At 32.8% G+C, this 24865-nt stretch overlaps 3 protein-coding genes and 1 long non-coding RNA gene across 5 annotated transcripts in view; 3 read left to right on the top strand and 1 right to left on the bottom strand.

Annotated features, from left to right (window-relative positions):
- The window catches only part of LOC145936460 (uncharacterized), a 76157-nt gene extending 73644 nt beyond the window's left edge, over window positions 1-2513 (top strand). The window contains exon 3 of the long non-coding RNA XR_014425396.1: window positions 2150-2513. This is a non-coding gene — a long non-coding RNA (uncharacterized LOC145936460). The remainder of the gene's footprint in view (window positions 1-2149) is intronic.
- A 7486-nt stretch (window positions 2514-9999) lies between these two features.
- LOC145936459 (EF-hand domain-containing family member B) lies at window positions 10000-13774 on the top strand. Its single transcript, XM_083038711.1, has 8 exons — window positions 10000-10138; window positions 10216-10395; window positions 10761-10986; window positions 11203-11395; window positions 11598-11675; window positions 11793-11965; window positions 12127-12350; window positions 13641-13774. The coding sequence occupies exons 1-7, from the start codon at window positions 10026-10028 to the stop codon at window positions 12310-12312; spliced, it is 1149 nt and encodes a 382-aa protein (XP_082894837.1). The 5' UTR covers window positions 10000-10025; the 3' UTR covers window positions 12313-12350; window positions 13641-13774.
- Window positions 12645-13785, bottom strand: Mpp6 (M-phase phosphoprotein 6). Its single transcript, XM_083038707.1, has 3 exons — window positions 13646-13785; window positions 13475-13575; window positions 12645-13185 (listed from the first exon to the last, which is right to left on the bottom strand). Exons 1-3 carry the CDS (start codon window positions 13691-13693, stop codon window positions 12861-12863), a joined length of 474 nt encoding a protein of 157 aa, XP_082894833.1. The 5' UTR covers window positions 13694-13785; the 3' UTR covers window positions 12645-12860.
- A 277-nt stretch (window positions 13786-14062) lies between these two features.
- Bre1 (E3 ubiquitin-protein ligase Bre1) lies at window positions 14063-22845 on the top strand. 2 transcript variants are annotated; one of them, XM_083038672.1, is made up of 16 exons: window positions 14063-14253; window positions 14933-15102; window positions 15322-15508; window positions 15600-15788; window positions 16030-16151; window positions 16295-16531; window positions 16647-16772; window positions 17430-17603; window positions 17690-17947; window positions 18184-18315; window positions 18522-18793; window positions 18895-19048; window positions 19314-19427; window positions 19700-20102; window positions 20462-20556; window positions 20684-22845. In XM_083038672.1, the coding sequence occupies exons 2-16, from the start codon at window positions 14953-14955 to the stop codon at window positions 20963-20965; spliced, it is 2895 nt and encodes a 964-aa protein (XP_082894798.1). In that variant the 5' UTR covers window positions 14063-14253; window positions 14933-14952; the 3' UTR covers window positions 20966-22845. The 2 variants fall into 2 exon arrangements, with proteins under 2 accessions (XP_082894798.1, XP_082894799.1); XM_083038673.1 differs by having other exon boundaries at window positions 14064-14253; window positions 19718-20102.
- The last annotated feature ends 2020 nt before the right edge of the window (window positions 22846-24865 follow it).

Raw genomic sequence — 24865 nt, 5'->3', positions numbered from 1 at the left:
CAATCAGACACTCGCGAAAGTGAAAAGTTCGGAATTATAAAACGGACTCGTGCGAATGAAAGAACCCTACGAGATATTTATTCCGATATGCGAAATTTCATTTCGGTATCTGGCTTAAGGTATCGCATTTCTGCAAATTTTTATAATTTTAATTATGGCTTTTATGCTGCAAAGAAAAACATTTCTGCAAATTTTTGTAAGTCACGCGGTGGGCCGAATCACACACCTGTAAACTGCAGTATTTCTTACAATTCCTAATGAAACTAGTACTATTACACCTGTCCCAATACAGTAATCACGTAATGCGTGTGCCTCTGAGAACATATTAATCATATATTATTAATCTGCCATTAATGCCATTGAAGCTACCCGAGCTAAGTTTAATCTAAACTACTGATTTATATATGTATATGCAAACAACTAATCGAGTTAACCGATTCCCCACCTCTCATTGTATATATACATTTATACATACATAGTTGAAAAATTTGTGTTAAATTTAACAAATATCACATGTCCCAAACGGTCCACAGAAATTTTTGTGTTAATTTAACATAATACGGATATGTTAAATGATGACATGAATACTGTGTTAATATTTTAACATAAAATAAATGCAAACTTCAAATAAACTTAAAATAAATTTTGTGTTAAATTAACATAGTTTTAATGTAAAAATTAACTAAAAATCTTGTCACTAATAATATCGAACATATTTATTGTGTAAAATTAAAAGTAAATACACATTGTGTTATTTTTACACTTTTTTGAGTTATTTGAATAATTTAACATTTGAGTTTAATTAACACAACAGCAATATGTTAATTTAACACATGAATGTGTTAAATATTTAACACAACATTTTAACGGGGACCGTTTTTAACAAGAAAACACAAATTTTCCAACTGTGTACATATGTATATACATTTATATACATTGAGGTGTCCGAAAAAAGTCTATCAAAAATTAAATCAAGGATCAGATTAATTTCGAAATCGTTTGTTTTATTCTATACTTGTATATGTCAAATCGCGTTTTGTGCGACATTTTACTAATTTTACTTTTATTTATTTCTTTCTTTCTAATTTGATTCTATAGCTAAAAAATTGTTTAATTTTTATTATCCAAAATTTCAAGATTTAACAAAACTTTAAACAATCCAATATAGAAATTAAATGTCGGACAATTATAATTTTATCGTAATTTTTTATTTTACATCACGCACGTTATATCTGCGAAAATCTTCCAATACAACGCGGTGATATATATTGTCGCGCAAATTATTTCGTGATACGAGAATTCTGCGGAAGATTGCGATAGCGAGACTCGCACACATATCTGTAACCTTATCTACTAAAGAGAATGTAAATCGACGCGATACCGAATTAGTAAGCAGTGTCTAAGATAGAAATGACATATCATCGGATATCATTAGCTCGGTTTCCTTGATTCTAAAATTACAGCGATAACGGCCCCAGATGTGATCGCGTACTGATTGTACGAGATATATACGTATATACATACCATATTTCTACATACCATAAATGACGAATTATTACCTTCTCCTTATTTATAGCCGTGATATTTTTTTTTACACTGACAATTAGACACTTTGTTACGTGGAATGTATTCTATATCGCAGGCTGCCGCTTATCTGATTGATGAATTCTGAATTTATGAAATTTTATGAATATATATATATTATATATATAAATTAGAATTTCAATAGATTAAATTGTATATATTGTATAAAATTTTTCATTAACAAAAAAATTATATTATACATACACATCATTATATGTATATTAATTTCACTGTAGCAACAAAACTTGTCTTATTCACCAGATAATTTTATATTACGTCTCAAGTTAGTGTATTTTTAAACAATATTGTTAAATAAAAACGGTACACTAGTGAAACTATGAAAAAAGTATTCAACAGAAGCGTTTGCTTTCTCTCTTCGAAAGAATTTCTTCACTCTTCACTCAAATTCCTCAGAGCGAAGGTAATGGCGTGCCATTTTCAAGATAACTCACTCAATAACCGGTTAATGCGACCTTGTTCAAAAATTCTGACGTTATCTAAGCTGTTGATCTAATTGATGGATACAAAGGTTCCATTAACATTGCGTATCGTGCGTTTGTGCCAGTTCGGTCACGTTGATTATAGACACGCGAGAAGGACGCTATTTCCGGCCATATCTCAAGAACGACGATGAAGGGAAATTGATCTCTCTCCGTCAAATTGATTAATCCAGCTTGCGAACACGTGATGACGGATGGTGATGATGGAAGGCAGGCTTCAAGTTACTGCTGCTATTTCGAAGTCCTCTTCTTTGAGCGATACATTATAACGGCACAATCGTAAAGGTCGAAACGAAACGAGCATCTTGAAGATATCGAACACGTCGAACTGACGATGCCGTTTATCTTTTTAGAGAAACGTGAACGTAAAAGAACTTTTTACGGAAGAAGAATTATAGTGAAAGTTCATCGACGTATCGATCTTCCAGAATATCCATAATGTATTAGAAATTTTTATTATTTGAATTAAATCAAAATACGAGATATATATCTGAGTAATTTAATATGCAATAGTTATCAGATATCTTCTATTTGACAAGTAGATGGAATAAAATGCAAAATAGTGAATTAAAAAAATTAACTTTCAAAAATCTACGAAATTTGACGTTTTGTTTTCATGCTTTTATGCTTTTATGCTTTAATGTCTTACAAGACATAATTAAGATTTGATTTTGATAAGAAAAAGAAATGTAATAAACCTGGCGGGAAAGAAGACTTGGACACATCAAAGTTGTTATATTTATTAGTTGTAAATTATTTATTATTTTTTTTCTGATGAATTCTTGTCTCTCGAATCTCTGTCGTACTATACAAAGTCTTCGAACAAAGGTTTATTGAGATCGCAGCCAACAATAATATGTCGCATAACGATTACTTTGACAAGTAGATCAAGGAATTCGAATTTTATTTTCGGATATCATTAAATATGGCCAGAAATCGAGCGCTGCAAAATATTGGATACAGCTGATTTTTGCTCGATATCACAAGAAATACTAAGTGAAAGCAGTATCAAGACACGTTACCGTTCACGTCGCGATGTATCTTATCAGGGTCGCGATAATTATGCGAACGGCTCTTGGATCGATTGGGCGAAAGGAAACTGTCCACAATGAAACGAACAATGATCGAAGACATTGTATAGTAAAGATCAATCGCGGACTTCATGTCGACCTACTTAACTGCAATAATAGAGTTAACATTTCGAAAAGATAATTGAAAAATTCTTCCATCTGGCACAGTTTTCCTGTCCCTGATTTCTCTCTAAAAGTACGTATTACGCTATCAACAGTTTTAATCCCCCCCTCCCTTTCCAATAAATATTTGAGTGTAAAAAGATATGTAATATAAATCTAAATATTTTTCTCTTTTTAATCTTTTCGTGTTTTATTCTTAAACAATATCTTTACAGATTATATATTTTTATAATCTTGATAAAAATGCCTATCTTTTCTTTGTTAAATTAAAATTTAATTTAATTTAAAGTTTAATTTAATTAAAAAATTGAAAATTAAATTTAATGTCAAACTTAAATATCTACGCGTACGCCTTTCTATATTTTTATATGCTTGATAAAAATGTGTCTCTCTTCTTTGTCAAATTAAAATTTAATTTGAGGTTTAATTAAATTAAAAATTTATAATTTTCATTAAAAAATTTAAAATTAAATTTAATGCCAAACTTCAATATCTACGTACATGTCTCTTTTAATTTCTCTACGCAACATGCAATGTTCTCGGAATGAACAGTTTCAGTCGAACACGTTTCGCGTCGAAAGGGGCGCACGCAGCAATATAGCATCGTGCTTGCTGTACCGTAATTACACCTGCTGAGAAAGACTCTCGGGAAATGGCGCGTTCCGCAATAAATCTACGACGTATAAAACAACGGGGTCTCTTCTCCCGCGCGTTAGAATTCGACCCAAATTCGAATCGCTCGCTCGTTCGCGAAAGAGACCCGACGGGTTCGGCTTGTCCTTCGAATAATAATGAATAAAAATCCCATCGATCGCGGACCGAAACACGGGAAACGGACGACACGACACGACACGACACGACACGACACAGCAACGGCAAACAGACAACGTTCGCGCGCGGAACACGTTGCTCGTTCCTCTGGACACGCGCGCGCGTACTTTTGCGTCCCGCGCCACCGCTAAATTCATTAGCACATGGAGAGAACGTCGTTTTCCAGGCTGGTTATCGGGCAAATATTGTTTCGCGCTCGGTTACCGTTTTACCCACTCGCTCGCTGACCCCGCTCGCTGACACTGTTTCGTATCACATGCTGCCGGGGTTCCCAAAAGGAGCAACCTTCCTTCCTCTCCCTTCCCTGGGACAGGGACAGCAGACTCACCTTGCTTATAAAAGACGATTTAAAAAAATCATTTCACGATATTTAATGTTCTATTCATGTCCTTCATATCTCACGATTTATTAATACATTCGAATGTTAATTAAGATGGCGAGCTTAACTCTGTGGGTCCTGGAATCGAGTCTATATAATTAAATGCAATTGAATGTAGTCGAGTGAACCTTGAGGTTTATTTAATCCAAGAAGCAAGAAAAATAAATGTCTCTCTCTCTCTCTCTCTCTTTAATGACATATATTTTCTGAAAATAAAAGTAAGTTTTGGGGTCAGGAGAGAAATATCGACTCTCTAATACGTTCGAATTTCGTCTCGTCTATTTCAAAATTAGAAATATACTACGTCTGATGCAAAGCATCATGCGATATGGGTCGATTCTTATCTTCTCTCGCAAATATAATCTCTTCCACGGTTTATTATTACTCTCACTTGTGCAGTTTGGGAATTGCTGCTTTAAATGCAACGCAGCGAGCGTGAATTTCAAGCGCTCGTTTGCCGTTTAGCGCTTATTCTCTCTTTACACACACACACACACACACACACAAGGCTGTAACTTAAAAATCCCGCGCACAGCTGGGCGTGATATCGAGTGTCTTCGACTCCGAGATCTCGGGCTTTTCTCTCGTTGCGCGCATTTAAGGATACGATTTCTTCGAGCGCGAGATGGGTTCTCTCTGTCTTTTATTCTCACCACTGTTCCCTCGAGATTCGTATCTTCCGCAAAAATATTTTACGAGGAAGAGATTTATCTCTGTCCTTTACCGAGAACATTTTTGTCAAATAAAATATATACTTTATGTGCTTGCACATCTCTACAAATAATACCGAAAAATCGAATTGATTTTATATTAAAAGTGATATTTAAAAAAGGACGAAATAATAGATTTATAATATATATTAATAGATAATGAAAATATTGAATTACTATTTTAATCTCTCTGCATATTATTACGATTGTGTGTGTTAGGAGAGATTTTTATCCGAGAGCTACTTGAATATAAGTTACACGCACACATTGAATAACTTATTCTAAGGGATGATGGGAGGAAGGTAGACAGAACGGTGCCTTGTTTGCGCTTGATAAATGAGCGGCGTTTTCTTCCGCGGTGTATCGGCGATGTTTGCTCGTCGTTTAATGCCGACGACAACCTAAGTCAAATATTTAGCACGTACAAGACGAACAACAAGACCGTCTCTGCCTCTCTGCCGCGTCCTCTCTTCGTAAAAAACTCTCGGCGACGCATGTTCCTGGCTAATGTAAAAAAAAAAGTAGAATGAACGCGTCAGATAAACCGGCACACATTCTAAATTATTGAGGATCGATAATCAATCTGCGAATCAATCTTACACAGTATTAGCCTCTATTTTATTATTCTGTCTTCGATTCTGCAAAAGCTATCTATTGCATAAATTTCTTATCGCATAATACTTCACGGAAATTAATGAATCTGTCTTCGACAGCATTAATGCGAGCAATTTAATATTTTTTTTTTATTTTATATATCACAATATTCAGTGATATAATATAGAAAAAAAGTGTGCAAATTGGAAACTTGCACATGGCTTCCTCACCATTCTATTTTGCTCATTAATCGTTCTCTATGAGCAAGCTAGTTTTTCAATTTTGGCTTCCTCATAGAGGAAGCTTAATGAGCGAAATAGAATGGTGAGGAAGCAATGTGCAAGTTTCCAATTTGCACACTTGTTTCATATAAAATAACATTTTTTGTCACGTATATATATATGTATGTATGTATTTCCTTTTGTATGTTCCTTTCGTATGTTTCTTTCGTAAAATTTTCATTTTTTGAAAAATTTAAAATTTTATAAAAAATAAATCCCTTTACCGATTTTCGTCAAATTCAATACCAACCAACCTTTAATGATAATCTATTCATGTAAAAAAATTTAAACCGATATCTCAAAATTTACGGAAATTAGAGCAATCACGCCCTTTTTTTAAAAAATTAAAAATTTTATAAAAAAAGAACCACTTAGCCGATTCAAGCCAAATTCAATACCAACCAACCTTTAATGATAATCTATTTGTATAAAAAAATTTAACCCGATATCTCAAAATTTACGGAAGTTAGAGAAATCACGCCATTTTTTTAAAAAATTAAAATTGGATTAAAATCTAAAACACTTTATGAATTTTTCTAAAAATTACAGTAAATAAAAGTGTTGTACTACTTTACTTGTGTGCAAAATTAAAGCGCTGTAGCTCAAGCAGTTCTTGAGTTATGGACGTTTGAAAAATCCGTAGATGGATACATACATACATACATACATACATACATACATACAGACATTTTGTAAAAATGTGATTTTTCGATGTTTTGGAACATTCTAAACACATTGGCATAGAAATCCGAAAAAAAAATTTTTTCACGAAAACAAAGCTTCCTCTATGAGGAAGCAAAAGAAATAAAAAATTCTAAAAAAAAAAAAAAAATACAGAAGGGCGATTAATTTCATTCGCGTCGTGACACTAATCGTTCTGCTCCAATCGCCGGATCGTGAGCTTTAATTGCTTCTCCAGGACAATTATGGAATACCAGTCGAAGGGGGGAGCCGGGTTCAACTCTCCAGGAAGGAAAATCGCATCGTGTGTGCCCCCGAGATTCGTATCGAGAGATAGATCCCCCGGCCACCCCCGGACACGATTCCAATCGCGCGCAAATTGTCCGTAATCTCGGCAACGCGCGCTCTCCTCTCTGTAAATAACACGTCGCGAGTGCTCGCAACTCGCAACGAGTGAGAGCGCATCCGCACTCTCGTTGTTTAATCCAGGTACTCCCTGTGGTGGTTTTATTCGCGAATTGGTGCACGCCGCGCCTTTTGAGGAAACAAGTCGCCGCGCGCGGCCGATAGATAGATAGTTACCACTCTCGTTACGACGCGATCGCATTAAACGCAATCAGGATTTAATCATACATTGTACGTACGGGCGGATCACGTAGGAGATACAAGGAAGGAGTACAAACGGGATGGGCTCGCTCCTCTAAGCAAACGCTAATTGACTGAGTGCATTCGGAACGGATAGACTGATAACGGAGCTTTATATAAAGCTTTTTTTTCCCGTACACCTTTCGTACACCTTTTTTTCGTCATGGAGGAACTTTGCACGTCAAAATTGATAAACTAGTAAATTATAAATATAAAGAAAAACTTGGAAAAAAAAATTCCACCAGATGCCATTAATTCTCTATTTATCTCTTGATAATCTGGCGCGAATGTAGAATTATGCAAAAACTTCTAGAAATTCCTGTTTTTTTTGTCTGCAAGCTTCTTTTTGTAAAATATAAGATTAAAATGTTGAAATTATTATTCATATAGCTTTTCAAAATAATAATACGACTTATATAGCTTTTTGAAATAATTCCTTTTTTTTTAACTGACATATTGATTTGGATTCGCATTGCATCGTTAAATTCGTTTCACCGTAAAACCAAATCGAGATAAAAGATATTTTTGAACAGCGCACGAGCACCTATCGTACGATCGAGTGAGTCTGCGATATCTTTTTCGTGTGCCGAAATATCAACGTTGCCCGCGGTGTAACGGTGTAACGTGAGAGGTTTACGATGCGAATTTTATCGAGTTTGATTTTTTATTTTTTTATTTTATCGGCGCGGTCATCATCGGGTCACAAGTTTTTCGATCGCCATCCTGCGACGTTTTTTAAAGGGAAGAGCCGTTCAAGGCGAGCCACATGCTACCGCAATTAACGGTCCGGTATTTCATATGAGAAACAAGGCGAAACAATCGATATTATTGCATCATGGTCGACATGGCAGCGGCTTGTAAGAATACATTAAATCTCGAGAAAATGGTGCAACGAGCACGAATTACTCTCCCGAACCAAGGCGCAGCTGTTAATATAAATATCACAATTGTACAAATTTTTTTATACATGGCAATAACATCTGTGTATAATAATAAGAATATTATATGTCACGAATCATCTGGATGATTATAAATATGATAATGATATTTAAATTTTTGCCGCGTCACTTCTGTCAGCTGTTATATCGGTTATCAGATCTCGTTGGATTTCTACTCGAATTCTGCCGACATCGTCGAATGTTGAATATTACAGTATTTAATTAATGCCACAAGAGCGTATGCTTTTTTGACGGTAAAGTGATACAAAATCGATACAAAATTCGTTGTATTCGACGATGTCGATTGTGGAATTCCAATAGAAATGTAACGAGAGATCTACTGATGTGACAGAACAGGTGACAGAATTTCGTAGTAAATATATTTTGTAAAATATAGATAATCGTGTATGTGTATGTTGTTAGCTATTAATATAGAGAAAAATAAAAAGCATAAACACCCACACATATACATATATGTACAAGCAGAAAGGAATACTAAATATCAGCAATTATCCGAGCGCGCGTAACTTATCCATTTTACACTATTACGTAACGTCAACATATAGTGATAATTAATGCGATAATTAATCGACCGCAAATCACGCGGTGCAACAAGACGCCGCTCTTTAAACGCTGCAAATCCATCTTGGGAAACTACTAACACGTATTCAACACATGGAAATACATAAAAAAAAACGAACAACTAACCGAACAACTTCATTCGATATATCCTTCGTGTATAACGTTACGAGGCGCTAGATCGTATTCCGTTTCTACCATTCCATTGCAAAACTAGTATGCGGTATTTCGTTACGCGATATTGCATATTGTATACGCGAGTGGAAGGTGTATCAACAATAGGGTCAAGCCCTTGTGGAGAGATTAGTTGTGGAAGATAAGGGCGCCCCTTGAAAATTTCGATGAAACCTCGAGGCGACATTTAAAGTTATGCTCTGGGTGGAGAAATCTTTCCTCAAAAATTTAAATATTAAAAATCAAAAATATCCATCAAGTCACGATACAAGATCGTTTTTGGATTTTATATTTGTTGAAAAGTATATACGTTTATTAATTTAATAACTTAAGGCTCCTGGTACCTTGCCGAGTTACCATGTCGTGACGTCAGAGGCGAGAAAACACACGCTAAAAATTTTTAGATGCCATATTTCTAAATAAAAACATATTTGCATAAAATAACACTTAAGATCTCTTTAAGACACTTCTAAAAAACGCCGAAAACTATCCTTTTCCCTTTATAATCAATCAACAGCTGTAAAATGTAATATTACGAGGCCCAGTCCGTCTGGTCTTTGCACATGCGCAGTCATTCCGCATGTCAAAGTCTGATATCTCGATCATTTTACGGTTGTTGATTGACTGTCAAAAGAAAAGAATAGTTTTCGGCGTTTTTTAGAAGTGTATTAAAGAGATCTTACGTGTTATTTTATGCAAATATGTTTTTATTTAGAAATGGCATCTAAAACATCTCAACGTGTTATTTCTCGCTTCTGACATCACGATTCCAATATGGCCGCGGTGAGCACCCAGGAGCCTTAAGTGTAATTTAGGAAATTAAATAAAACGTAATATTATATAAAACGTAAAATTCGAAACGTCATCTTTTCTATCTCGATTCGTAGTATAAGAATGATTAATTAATTAACATTTGCATTTTTTGTGAAAAAGACGATGAAACAAATAATTGAAATTAAGAAAAGAGCGACGATACGAGAAGATATTGCGTGTTCTTTGTACCGAAAATCGTATAATCATTGCGAGGCATCGAAACAAATTACAATAGAGTAAGCGATATACGTTCGTAAGATTATAGAAAATTCAGAAACCGAATTGTTTTCATATAAAATTTATTTGTACACAGTTGCGAAAAACCTGTCGATAAAAAATCTGATAGATTTGGTAAACCCACGAAAGCTCAGGAATTGGAATCGCGGATCGGAAAGAGAATTTTAACGTGGATTAATCATGAGCCAATTACGTTAGTCGATCGTCGACAAGCAGATTTCACGGAACGCACTAGATCATTTGTCGGACAAGTCAAGTAATTTTCTTTAAATAGCAATCGCATGTTATTCTCGTGGTACACCTGTATACTTTATCTTTATAACGACAATCACGAATTTTAAAAAAATCGCATAAATTCCGCATGCCCTCATGTAAATAAATAAATAGTTTTTAATCTTTAGAAAGTTAAAACAGTTTATATTAATTATTTAATTTGCTTTTTCATATGAATCTTTCTGTCGATCTATAAAAATAATACCCTCAAGTTTTAAAAATGAGAAAAACAGAAATAACGATTTACTTTTTCGTGCACACACACACACATACACACACAATAAATAAGAATTTAATTAATAATACAAATGGCAAATTGTCTGAGGAATAATAAACTTGTGATTTGAGGGATCCGAAAACATCGCGTCTTTATGCAGATGTCACACATAATAAAAAGAGTATCAAAGAGAAGTTTGACGCTTCGGATGCATTACGCGATTCCGATTTAAACGAGGAGACTCTTTTCTGGTGGCAATGTTTACGTGATTTAAGCAATTTCCGTCAAAAGCTCAAGAAACGCATTCCGGAAGTGCCATTCTTGGATATAGAGGACGAACTTTATCGTCTGGACCAAGTGCACATATGTCAATTTATTAATATGTCCATAATAATCTATATATATCTGTTTTTTTATTAATAACTATATATTTTTTTTTCCTCGATAAATTGAATGCAAATTTCCACGCAAGTTAAACAGATATTAATTGTTAATCAAACTGACCAATTGCAAAAATTTAAATCATATATTTTTTTACAAATCACGTAAAATCGTTATGAAATTATAATTCAGAAATATGTCGGAGTTCTACCTGAAAATAAAGTTTTCTCGATCTTCGAGAAATATCGTATATCTCCGAACAAGGAATTTCTCTCACCGTTGATGGATAAGTTGCTGCTGCGCGAAGACGGAAATATTAATTACAGAAAATTGCTCAATCTCTTGAATTGGAGATGCTATTTGCCCGTTTTGCCAAAGATAAAACGTGAATAAATTACGACACAACTTTTATATTTCTTTTTCTTATACACATACGCATTTTCTATAAGATCGATCAACTATAAAATTATGGAAGAGAAATTTTCGTATAATTAATAATAATTTTAAAAATAATTTCGAATTCATATAATTTTTTAATTTAATTTGTAACGACACAGAGACAATGATATTTAAATAAAATATTCTAGAAGCATCGTTAGCGAGTTCAGATTATATTACTACATACGGTGACAGCATAGGAAATGTTCAAACAACCGACAGCACGAGCAAGTATTCTTTTTTCAATATTTTCACATATGTTGAGAATATCTTAATATATTTCCGAGTATATTTCTCTCAGGGCAAGTAACTACTTGGAATATAAATTTTAGAAAATATTGTAGAAATTCGCGCAGCTGGACTTCCATCCGAGAGATGGGATTTTGCAATGACAATGTTACCACGAGCTGGCATATGTCCGGATAGAGAGAATTTAGGGGATCAAACTTCCGTTCGTTGCTTAATATCGCCTAGCATTTTCACGAGATACGGCTTGACACATGTAGATCTTTTTAAGGTATATAGATCTTTTTTGTCTCATGTCGCAGTCAAAAATTAATAGTATATTATTGTGTGTGATATATATATTTTTGCATTTAATTAAATATAGACAATATTAAAAATTATAATTGGAGTAAAAAAATTTTTGAGAAAAGATTCTGTTAATTTGTTATATAGACTCGCGATAAGGAAGAAATGCGGGAAATATTCGAGAATATTGGTTTCGAATTTCCGGAGGATAGTTTTGACGCGTTTTGGAAAGAAGGGCAGAAGAAGGATTGCACTGATGGTGTGTGTGTAGAAACATTTCGAGAACTGCTTGCCGCGTCAAATTTCGTGACAAAGAAAATTATATGTGGATAAAAATATACAAGCTCTTTGTCTTGAAAGCCATGTAAAAGGTATTTATAAGCAAAAAAAATAAATAAATATATAAATATATGTATATATAAATCATATATTCAAACAAGTAACATCTTACGCAATTTATTCCTAACATTGTATAAAAATTAACATACGATAGTATTATTTTCATGTTGATGTTGATATTTGTATTTGATTATAATTATATTTTTATATAATATTAATATAATATTATTATAAAAATAATTTATGCATACTAATGTATGAACTCAAATTATAATATTATATAATATTTATAAAAATATTTATTTAATATTATTTAAAAATTTTTAATGATAATTAGTTTATGATGTCAAATTTATGTGTGTGCTAGTATGTCAATATTATACGAAACTTTAAAGTTAAAGATATCATAAACAGTTTATGATGTCAAATTTATGTGTGCTAGTGCATCAATTTCTATGCTTATTATTATACAAAACATTTTATTAGAGTACGTATAATTATTGTAATATCTATACAATATAATTATTTACCAGATCGTAGGTTCAGTCTGCTGGTTTTAGAAATTTTGGTTTCTTTTCCATTGGTTCATCTTTGCAGTCTGTCTCACTGTGTTGCAATTTTCTGTTGGCTTTGTGCTGTGGCTTTCTGTGCGTCATAACATCAAACTTTGTTCGCATTTTTTTCCACTGGACAGCCATTTGCTCGTCTGATACATCCACTTCTTCCTTAATCTCTGTTTGGGCTCGCTTTGCATTTTCTCTTGCTTCCATTAGCTTCTCTATTGTCGGGTTCATCCCTTGAAAGCTTAATCTGCCGTCAAGAAGTCCTTCGCAGAAAATATAGCTCGGTTCCATAAAGAATTTCCCACTTAAACATAAAATATGAGACATTATTAACAACGATACTATTACTATTAATAAAATATTTGAATCTTAATAAAACATTTTAATATTTAAAGCCCACTTTAGACAATTTATAATTCCTGACAAAATTTGAGACAAAATTTTAATTAAAATTTTAATTTTTTTTTTTTTTTTTTTTTTTTTTTTTTTTTTTTTTTTTTTTTAATAATTTTATTTTATAAAGTGAGCTCGAGACATGCAGAGATTTATTTGCATTATTACTCTAGATATAATATTTTAATAAAAATACCTACGATGCTTCTTTCATACGTGATGTCAGTGTGCTACCAAAGTACTCCTCTCCTTCCTCTTGAAACTGCTGTTTCTCCACTTTGTCCTTGGTCCGTTTCATGAACTGCACAAACAAGCTCATGTATTATCACATTCATTCTCTGTTCTACAATATCTTTTCTTTTTCAGCTTACCTTCATTTCCAATATACTTTTTGACAGAGCTAACCTCTTCGTATCCATCTTCAATGTTTATAAGGTACGAAGAAGATAAATGCAATGTATCACTCGCGCAGGAGAATTATATTTTAATGAAAAATATACACGCGCGTCTCACGTGTGTAATAATAAACACGAAACTAAAGCAGCGTAAATAAGAAACGAGGACACGATACCCGGTGACTCGACCTCGCTGGCATCTTGCCTGGATCGCAGCGCCATCTCGTGACGTCGAGCAAAACTAAGAGTCGATAAACTCGATTCCGTACTTATCGACTATCGATTAGTACCGAGCGAGTCCAGGATACTCCGGTCATCGGACAAGAGGTACCGTTTATCGCGCACACTCGAGCACCTTCCACTCTCGCGCAACCGTGGATTTCCGTTAGGAAAGTTCACAAACTGGCGGGTCGTCCTCGTTCGCGACTACCCTCGCGTCGACGAGATCCGCAGAAGAGATGCAGAGCTTGAACGCGGCGAAGAAGAGTCTGGCACGTAAGGCGCGGCGCATCAGGGAATGACGTAGCGGCGAGGAAGAGGCCTGTCGAAGGTGGACGTTGAGGCTTGAAGTCGCGCGTACCGAGGTATAATTATATATCCGCAAGCGCGCGAGGACGCGCGATCAATAAACAGCACTTGTTCGGGAGCACAAGTCGGAGTTGGAATAATTTTCGGAAAATCGTACGTCTCTCTCCCGGCTATCGGTAGGATAGCTGTTTGGTTATTTGTCTATCCAACGAGATCCGAAAAGATATTCCAGCCTCGTCTCTCATGTCCATGGTTCACTGATCGCCATAACTGCTAGATCATTGAAAAAAAGAGGTTAAAAAGAAGATTATTGCTCTTTATTAATATAAAATGTTTATTTTTCGCTTATACTCGAGATCGTATGTGTCTGAGGACTTTATATACCACGTTTATTGAATATTGATGGCTCGCATAATGTAATGTTTATGAATTTTTTTTATATGGATTTAATAAATATATAACCTCTCTCGAATTCCGGAATATGTACATATGTTTCTAAATCTCTGCGTAGTATAATATATTGTTGTTTGTAGTACTTTTATATGTTGACAGCTAGCAAAATTAAAATTTTTTTTATTATTAGATATAATTTTGTAGTATATTATATATACTCTGAGAGTAGGGAAACTACATGCGACATAAATTACATCAAACAAAAAAGAAAAAATTATATTTCTGTTTAAACGTTTCGAACGAATCAATAACTTATTGCATTTATCGTTATTTTTATTGCAGACATATAAATATCTGCAAAAATGTCGAAACGATCGGCAGATACCGGGGACACCAGTTCCCAACCAGCTATCAAAAAGGTACAATTTGAGCCAATTCTGATCGGCCCTATATCCACTCTCGAAGAGATGGATATGAAGGTTCTGCAGTTTCAGAATAAGAAACTTGCACAGGTATAGAAAACTTATATTATCTTCATGAAATTAATAAAACAAATAATTTCTAACTAATAAACTAACGAAGAGAAATAGAATAAGAAAAAACTAACAAAAAGATGGATATATAATATATATAATAATTATATATTCTCTTTTATACACATACAAATTATATTTAAAATGTTATATATGATTTAATTTACATATGTCATTTTTATAATTTATTTATCTCAGAGATTGGAACAAAGACATCGAATGGAAGCTGAATTGAGGCAGCGTATTGAACAATTGGAGAAACGTCAGATGCAAGATGATGCAGTACTTAACGTAGTAAATCGATATTGGAATCAGCTTAACGAAGATATACGAGTACTACTGCAGAGATTTGATGCCGAGACTGCTGATGAATCTGAAAACAAAAGTAAAAAGATCTTAAAAGAAGTGCAATATAATAACAATATATTCTCAAGAACAAATTCTTTTAAAAACATATGTTTCTTTTTTTGTTACAGATGAGAGTGAAGCTACAACATCGTTCCTTATGCAGCTATCATCTTGGGATAAAGAAGAGTTAGATGAGAAGTTAGCAAATCGTGTACAGGTGTCAAAGCGAGCAGTGTCTAAAGTTGTACAGGCATTTGATCGTATGTCTCAAAGAAATGAAAAGATTACTTTTGCACTCAAAGGGCAATTTGACGGTGGTGAGTTTAGTATGTTGAAAGAATTTCTCTTCAATGTCACATCAATGCGGGTCTTGAACAACTTCTAGCTAGATGCATGTGGTTTATTTTATACAACTTATATAGTAATACTATATATTATATAGTAATACTTTTGAAAGTTTCTGAAATTTTGAAAGAACTTTATAGTATTATATAATTACTGCAAGAAAGAATATATAATGTAATTGATACATGATAAATTATATTTTTTTTTATCCAGAAGAGGCACCACATATTGACGAAGTCGTACGTCGCGCTAATGCGGAAATTCAAATGGAAAATAGAAATCTACAAGTGATAAATCTACAATTGCATGAAAAGCATCACACTACGTCATTAAAGGTATTTTGATTTTTGTTATATTTATATCGAATTTTTTGTTTTTATTTTATCAATAATTGTGTATTAACACAGTCACGAGTTATAAATTTTGATTCGATCTCGGGAGGAATTTCTTTTATTATATAGATATACTGTATTCATAGATGTCACGACTGCAAGACACTATAACGGGGAAAGATACTCTTGCGGCAGAATTGCGGAATCAAGTGGACGACTTGCAATATGAATTGAACAAAGTGCGAGCGAGGAACGATAAATTGGAACATCATCTTGGTGAAGCAATTGAGAAGTTGAAAGCATTTCAGCAAATTCACGGCACAGACGAAAAGGGCAGCAACAAACCGAATACTTTGGTTGCTTCCAGCGTTTCACAGACTAAAGTAAAATTTCATTCTCTTTCTGTATAAAAAATTATATATAAGTTAATTAAATTAATATTGTATACAATACAGAGTTAATATTAATTAATTTCTTTAATATGTATTTTATTTACAGCTGGAAGACTTACAAAGAGAGCTTGAAGAAACGCGTGAATTAGCTAACAACAGACTACAGGAATTGGATAAACTACATCAGCAACATCGTGACACCTTGAAAGAAGTAGAGAAACTGAAAATGGATGTGAGTAAATAATTTTTTTTTTAATTGTATTTATATCATAAATAAATAAATGTGATCTGATGTTCTAGATGTCGGCCAATAGAGCCAAGCGCGAAAATTAATTTCTAATTTTTCGGAACAGTATCTCTTGGTTTGAGATCACTGAGTTCCATTTGATTAATTATCAATTAACCTCGTACTTACAATGGAAAAATAGGCGAGAAAAATATAGGTCCGAAAAGTCGTTGAAGCGGGAATTGAACCCGCGTCTTTCGCTTTCCGGGCGACTGCTGTTACCACTAAGCTATTCAGACCCCGAAAGACGCGGGTTCAATTCCCGCTTCAGCGACTTTTCGGACCTATATTTTTCTCGCCTATTTTTCCATTGTAAGTACGAGGTTAATTGATAATTAATCAAATGGAACTCAGTGATCTCAAACCAAGAGATACTGTTCCGAAAAATTAGAAATTAATTTTCGCGCTTGGCTCTATTGGCCGACATCTAGAACATCAGATCACATTTATTTATTTATTATTTATTAATATTGAGAGAGCCGATTAAATAAAAAATATATTTTCTGTATTTATATCACTCTAATATAACTTTGTTAGTTTAATAAGTTATCTACAATAAGTAGAAATAGAAGCAGCATAGAATTTGTGCATTTAATGTTTCAGATAAGACAACTTCCGGAATCGGTAATTGTGGAAACGACTGAATACAAATGTTTACAATCACAATTTTCTGTATTATACAATGAATCCATGCAATTAAAAACACAATTGGACGATGCCCGCCAACAATTGCAGTCAAGCAAGAATGCACATTTGCGCCACATCGAGATGATGGAGGTAAATATTTTGCATATTTAAAACCTGTACTCATGAAAATAAAAATCAACGCTTTATCTTTATGAAAACGATATTTTTTTATACAGAGTGAAGAGTTGATGGCTCAAAAGAAATTGCGTGGAGAGTGTATACAACTTGAAGACGTCTTAGCACAATTACGCAAGGAATACGAAATGCTTCGCATTGAGTTTGAACAGAATCTAGCGGCTAATGAACAAACAGGTCCAATCAATCGAGAAATGCGACATCTGATTACCTCTCTTCAGAATCACAATCAACAATTGAAGGGGGAAGTGCACCGTTACAAGCGAAAGTACAAGGAAGCTTCTACTGAAATACCTCGAGTATGTATATAATCAAATTAGCATTTTCATTATCTTTGCAAACTTTAACTTCAATAATTTATGCATATGATTATGTCAATCTTAATTTTATCTAAATAATAAAGTTATGCGCAATTACTTTCAATTATTGAAAACTAAATAATAAAAGGAATTTCACATATAATAAAGAATTATAATAACATAACATTTAAATAAGATAAAAATAAAATAGTTTTATTTTTATTAAATATTTCTAGTTAAAGAGGGAAGTAGAGGAATTGACAGCAAAATTAGGTCAGCAAACGGCTCAAGAAAACAAGGAAGGGAATAATTCAGATGGCAGTGGAAAAGAGGAGGATGCATCAAATTCCTTACCGGGTTCTACACAGGTATAACAATATATAAACTTGAACAAAAAATTATGCACATAATTGTTTGTATATATGTAATAAAGTTTTGAAAAAAAGTCTATTAGAAATGTTAAAAAATTAATGTATTTAACTATTTTGTTCAATTATGAAAATAAGATTCCGTTTACTAATTACTAATATTTATATTAATTTATATTAATTTGTTTTAATGTTGCAATAAATAGATAAAAGAAGAAAGTGGCGTAACTATAAAAAGAGAATCCGGTGCTGACGAAGAGGTGGAAACTATCGAAGTGGGAGAGAATGAGGGTAACAAAGGGACACCAGATTCTCTGACATTAACTTCGCCAACCTTAAAAAAGGAAAAAGATATTAAACGTGAGAAAGATATAAAAAAAGAATCTGTGAAAACCGAGCATCGCGATCCTGCACATCGCACCAAAGACGGAAAGATGGCGGAATCGGAGATTGTGAGGGATTTGAAGGCACAACTCAAGTACGTTTGCGGATATTCAGCATTTTAAAATAAAATACAGATATATTTATTGCGACAATATATAGTTTCTTGAAGAAATAAAAAAAAATATCTGATTACAGGAAGGCTGTGAATGAAATGAAAGAAATGAAACTTCTCTTAGATATGTACAAAGGTGTCGGAAAGGAGCAACGAGACAAAGTGCAGTTAATGGCTGCAGAACGTAAGACAAGAGCAGAGTTAGAGGATTTACGACAGCAAGTTAAAAAAATTCAAGTATGTTGTAGCGATATTTTTATATATATGATAAATTTATAACAACGTAGCTTGATAATATAATAAATAAATAAATGAGGGATTACCATTTTTGTGTTTGATTAACACTTATGCTTCTTGATTGAGAAAGAATAGAGATTAAAATTTTTACTATACAATATTGTTGTGTTTTTTATCACGTAGACTACTGTTTGTATTGGTTTCACCAGTATTTTATCCTTATTTAAATAATATAATAATTGTAAATTCTGTGCTTTTTTTGCAGGAAAGTAAACGCGAGGAACGTAAAAAGTTAGCCGATGAAGATGCGCAAATAAAAATTAAAAAATTGGAGGAACAAGCGTACAACTTGCAACGTCAAGTTGCTGGTCAAAAACAGGTAGATCACTCTTCATAAATTTACTATATACTTTTCTTATTGCTTTTGTGATGCAATATATATATAAGAAATTAACATTATCTTAATTAATTAAAGAATTAAAATTAAATTAAAAATATTTAAATATTTAAATACTTGAGAATTATATTGTTTTTACCTCTTACTATCTTGTGCAAAAGTTTTCATATCATCTTAAAATCTCTTTTTAATATTATACCATAGACAATTTGAGTCGCTGTGGCGTGCGCGAACGGAGATGTAACGCTGAACAGAATTGTGTATGGTTGCAGGAAGAGGAAGCTCTTCTAAACGAGATGGAAGTGACCGGACAAGCGTTCGAGGACATGCAGGAACAGAATTCCAGATTGATACAGCAGTTGCGCGAAAAGGACGATGCAAACTTCAAGCTTATGACGGAGAGGATAAAGAGTAATCAACTGCACAAACTCGCAAGAGAGGAGAAGGATGTGCTGAAGGAGCAAGTATCAACACTGACGACGCAAGTAGAAGCGGCCAACGTTGTCGTGCGGAAGTTAGAAGAGAAGGAACGTCTCTTACAAAACTCTCTCGCCACGGTGGAGAAGGAATTGGCTCTGAGACAGCAGGCGATGGAAATGCACAAGCGGAAAGCGATAGAGAGTGCACAATCGGCTGCCGACCTAAAACTCCATCTTGGTAAGTAAGACTTTTTGCGCAAACGTTTATAATTGCATAGAAATCTAAAGTGTTTAACAATACTTGGCGGACATCTTGTATATCGTTCTTGTTAAATTAGCTAGAGAAATAGACAAAGATAAATAATTAAATTAATTAAAATATTTAAACTCCTTTACTAGCTATGATATATTGAATTATTTATAATTATATTATTTGTATAATTAATTTATTTCGAATCGCATTTTGTAACAAAAAATGTTATACAATTTCTCGTTTTTTATGTCAATTCAATATATATGATTGCAATGAAGGTTTAGGAACCTTGAAACTCCAAATACTTGTTTTCAGTAAAAATTACATAACACTTATTGTTACAGAAAAATATCATTCTCAAATGAAGGAGGCACAGCAGGTAGTTGCGGAGAAAACAAGTTCTTTGGAAGCTGAAGCATACAAAACTAAAAGATTACAGGTATACATTACGATTTAAAATATTACAATAAATATATAATAGCTATATTTTTCTCTTGTATATTCTGAATTATTTATATATCCTCGCGCGAAACATTAATATTATATGCGTGTGAATTATATTGCAGGAGGAGATAGCACAACTTAGACGCAAGGTCGAGCGTATGAAGAAGATTGAACTGGCCGAAACATTGGACGAAGTGATGGCGGAGGAGTTGCGGGAGTATAAAGAAACATTGACGTGTCCGTCTTGCAAAGTGAAGCGCAAAGACGCCGTACTCACCAAGTGCTTCCACGTATTCTGTTGGGACTGCTTGCGCACACGTTACGAGACGCGACAGCGGAAATGTCCGAAATGCAACTGCGCCTTCGGCGCGAACGACTACCATCGATTGTACCTGTCTACATGAAGAAGAAGGTGCTGATTCGCTGAGAAAAAATAATATGCTGCCGCGACGTAGAGTAATGTTTTGTAATGTGTTACGTATGCATACTTTTGTTTCTTTTTTTTATATATTATATTGTAATCTTTTATTTATTACTCTGACTTTTTTTTAAGAAAACACGACGCGATTACATCTCTGAATACGTCGAGACACGGCGCTAAAAATCAAGAATTTTACTAAGTTCTTATAAGACCACTGCGTATCGAAAAAAAAGGATATATAAATCATAAAATTTAAACGAATAACAATCGAGAATTTTTGAGAACGAACGATTTGCTTATCGCTTAATTTTATTATTTGTTTTTAATGTATTGTTTTTTTTTTTTTAATGCATTGTGGTCTTTACATTGTCGACTGACATAGGATGAACTCTACTTGGTGTATTACAAATTGCCACAAATTGTCTCATTGATTAATCCAGAGAAAGGATCTTTACTTCTTTTGTTCTTAAATTAATCAATCAAATATTTAAGCGTTTGTAATGCCAAATGGAATGCATTCATAAAAATAGAAAAAAAGAGAGTAAAAATGTGTCTGTACATGTATGCGTGTATGAATGCAAGAAAGAAAGAAACAATTAGGTTGCATTTTTAGTCGGTCAGCGTGAATATATAAGCTGGGAAGCTTTTAGTTTTATAAGACGATATAAAGAATGATTTATACTCTCTATTTATCGTTTTGATCTCGTTTTTCAAGTAAACCTGCACCTGCACGAAGTTTAAAATCAATGATTCCCAAAGTGATTACTGTTTCCTGTCTCGAAGAATGTCTTTTTTATAGGTATAAAATAGAGTATCCTGAAATTATGAAACTTATGGAATTAATGGTCACTGTAAAAAAGTTTGGGAATCGCCGATCTAGATCAACAATCGCGTTTGACCGGAACAACCGTATCGATTGAATCTGATTGATTGATTTGTTATACGTCACTCAGATTCAATTGCTTCTCAAAGTTGAATCTGCTAAACGCGAATATTGTTCGATCTATACTTGTATACATTCTAAAGGATAGAGATCGTATCTTTATCATCGTATCATAGAATCGCTTCTACGTATTTTCAGTTTTTGAATTGAAAGCGTGAATTGAGAAGTCTCGAAAAAATGATTGAATCCATTTTTTTTTTTTTTTTTTCTTATAATTCGGAACCAATTGGCAATTTGTACGATAATCATTACTTACTAAATTTATTTAATTCTTTGATCGGTATGGTTCACACAAAAATTCGCTTTGTCTATTGCTTATAATATACGAGACAGGCAAACTGATGTATAAACAGTGATGACCTGGACATGATTACTCGATATTATACAATAATAAAAGGAATTTTGTTGCTAATCGTGAATACTTTAATGGTTTTCATCGAGAATTGCTTATTGGAATTGGAGCCGAATGAAATCAGCAAAATGAAATGAGATCTTAATTTGTATATTTTTATTTAAGAACTGTATAATAACGCAATTTCTATATATTTTTAAAAATAAAAAAAATTTATGAAATGTAGTAAGAGAGAGAAAAAAATGCATATATGTATACAATCTCAAATTAAGAAATATATTAATTTAATTGCAAAAATGTTAATGTCATAGCAAACATTATTTCAATATAATAAACTGTATTCGTTATTTAAATTGAAATAACTCAATTTATTCTCCATTAACAATTCATGTTTGCTTGGCAAATGCCAAATGGTTAAATACTCGATTACTATATTATCTCATATCATATAAAACAAACTTTTTATATACACTTGCATGTCTTATAAAAAAAAAGAACTATATAGATAATTTTATGAAAACTCATCAGTGCAACAGCTTTAATCGAATAAAATAGTTTATTTTATGAATCTTTATTTCTCTCATTCAAACCAATTTTTCCAGTTTCAATGAATTACAACTGTCGTGAAGTAAAGTCAATAAATGACGTCTCCAAGTACGAAAAATCGCACATATTTATATGTTATCACAAATGATTCTAATGAGAATTTCTGCGGAGAAAGATTTGCTTCCTTCTAAGTTGTTTTCGTATACAGAAAGTCGTACAGATGTAGATATGTATTTGCGAAAAATATGAAATCACACTAGAAAAAAAATACATTAAAATTTTTGTAATCTAGAAATATATATAAATTTTCTTGAACGCCAATTACGAAACAATAACGAATTCTATAATATTATATCACGATCGAATAATAAATGCAAACTGATTGTGAGTGATAAATCTTGTTCCATTTAAAGAAAAAATATTGCCTTTATTCATATTTTATTTTTATTTTAATTCGAATATTTAACTTTTATTTCGGTTGTGTTGTGAATAGTGAAAGATATTTCGCACAGGATGTTTGTTTCCTTCCCAGCTAGAAAATGAAAATTGGAAACAGGATACGGAGAGAGTTATAAGCACATAAATAATTCGGTCCAAACGAGCTTGTACGAAATTCTTTCGGATTTTATTCTATCTTAAGAAATTTTTGTTGAAAATCCTAAGAAACAGTTCTACATAAGCTTGAAAGTATCAACGAGAAGAGCCTAGTTCAACCTAAATCATTTTTTCCTTTTTTTTTTACAAAGTTACCTTTCGCAAAAACTCCCACCGGTCCTGATACGGAGACACAATGGCCACTCGGTACTCGGTAAATACTATATGGACAGGCAATTTTTTTCTGACGTGTATTATATGTATATATCGAATAAAACTTCGTCGAGAGATATGCTAGGAGTAGAAGTACGTATATCTAGTGCAACTCCTGTAAGAAACAACTGATTGAAAAAAGAAAATTGACAAGAATTTATTCTGTGAGGCTGTAATATATTTTAATATTCTTAAATTAATTAGGTATCGCTTATCTTTTTTTTTATTTTTTCTATAAATGCGAATTTTATGCAAAACTGTTACGTTCAACTGATTAGATAAGAATATATATAGTTATAATTCTTTTACATATTTTGCATCTCAGTCATATCGTATTTGCGCGTATTTTATACCATGAATTAAATTTTAAAAAATTATTAATTGCTTGTAACGAAAGCGAAACGATCCCAATAATTTAAGAATAGAAACGAGAGTAATAAAAGAAATTTTTAAACACTCTGAATATAGATTGCTGATCTCTGAAGATCAAGAATTCAATTTCGCAGACTGAATTCTCGTCAATTTCTTTTAATCCATCTATTTTTCGCAGGGATGTAATAATGTGGATTAATATTTAACATAAGCTTTTAAATCTCCGATCATGACATTTTTCTCTGTTTTTTTAACAGATAAAACACTCGCACACAAAGATTTATTCTCTCTTTCTCTCTTTGCACGCGATTTATGTTTCTGAGATGCAGTATATGCGATCATACGTTGAATAAATAGTGTCTTAAGACTCCTGATCTTTCTTTATCGCTCTAATTATAATATTGAACTGAATGAAAAATGAGAAATTATGAATTTTTTCATGTGAAAGGCGTCGAATTAAATTTAGGATATGGTATCACTCGCATTTAATATATAGTAGATTGATAAAATATATCAAACACTCTCTTTTTGATTCGTGAATTAATAATAAATGGTTGTAAAACTCGGTATCACATTTCCTGTAATGTTTATTTTCGCTTGAAATGTGTAAAACATGTAAATCGAGTTATATCCATACATTTATTACGATGCAAAATAATAAAAAAAAAATGGTATGCGAAAAGATTAATTTATTTCGATGTAATCCGCGAAAAAAAGAATTTATGTTTTTGACGAATAATACAATAAAGCTGCATTGAGAAAGCAGGAGCCTTAAAACATATCCCATTAAAGTACACAATTATACATAAGAATAATTTACGAAACAAGAAATAAATAATATATGACGATAAATTATAGTAGCC

This window comes from Prenolepis imparis, unplaced genomic scaffold, assembly GCF_030444845.1.
Source record: "Prenolepis imparis isolate NDT839.2.m4 unplaced genomic scaffold, iyPreImpa1.0 SCAF_5, whole genome shotgun sequence".
NCBI classification, from domain to species: Eukaryota; Metazoa; Arthropoda; class Insecta; order Hymenoptera; family Formicidae; genus Prenolepis; species Prenolepis imparis.
This window is presented reverse-complemented; position numbering and strand designations above follow the sequence as displayed.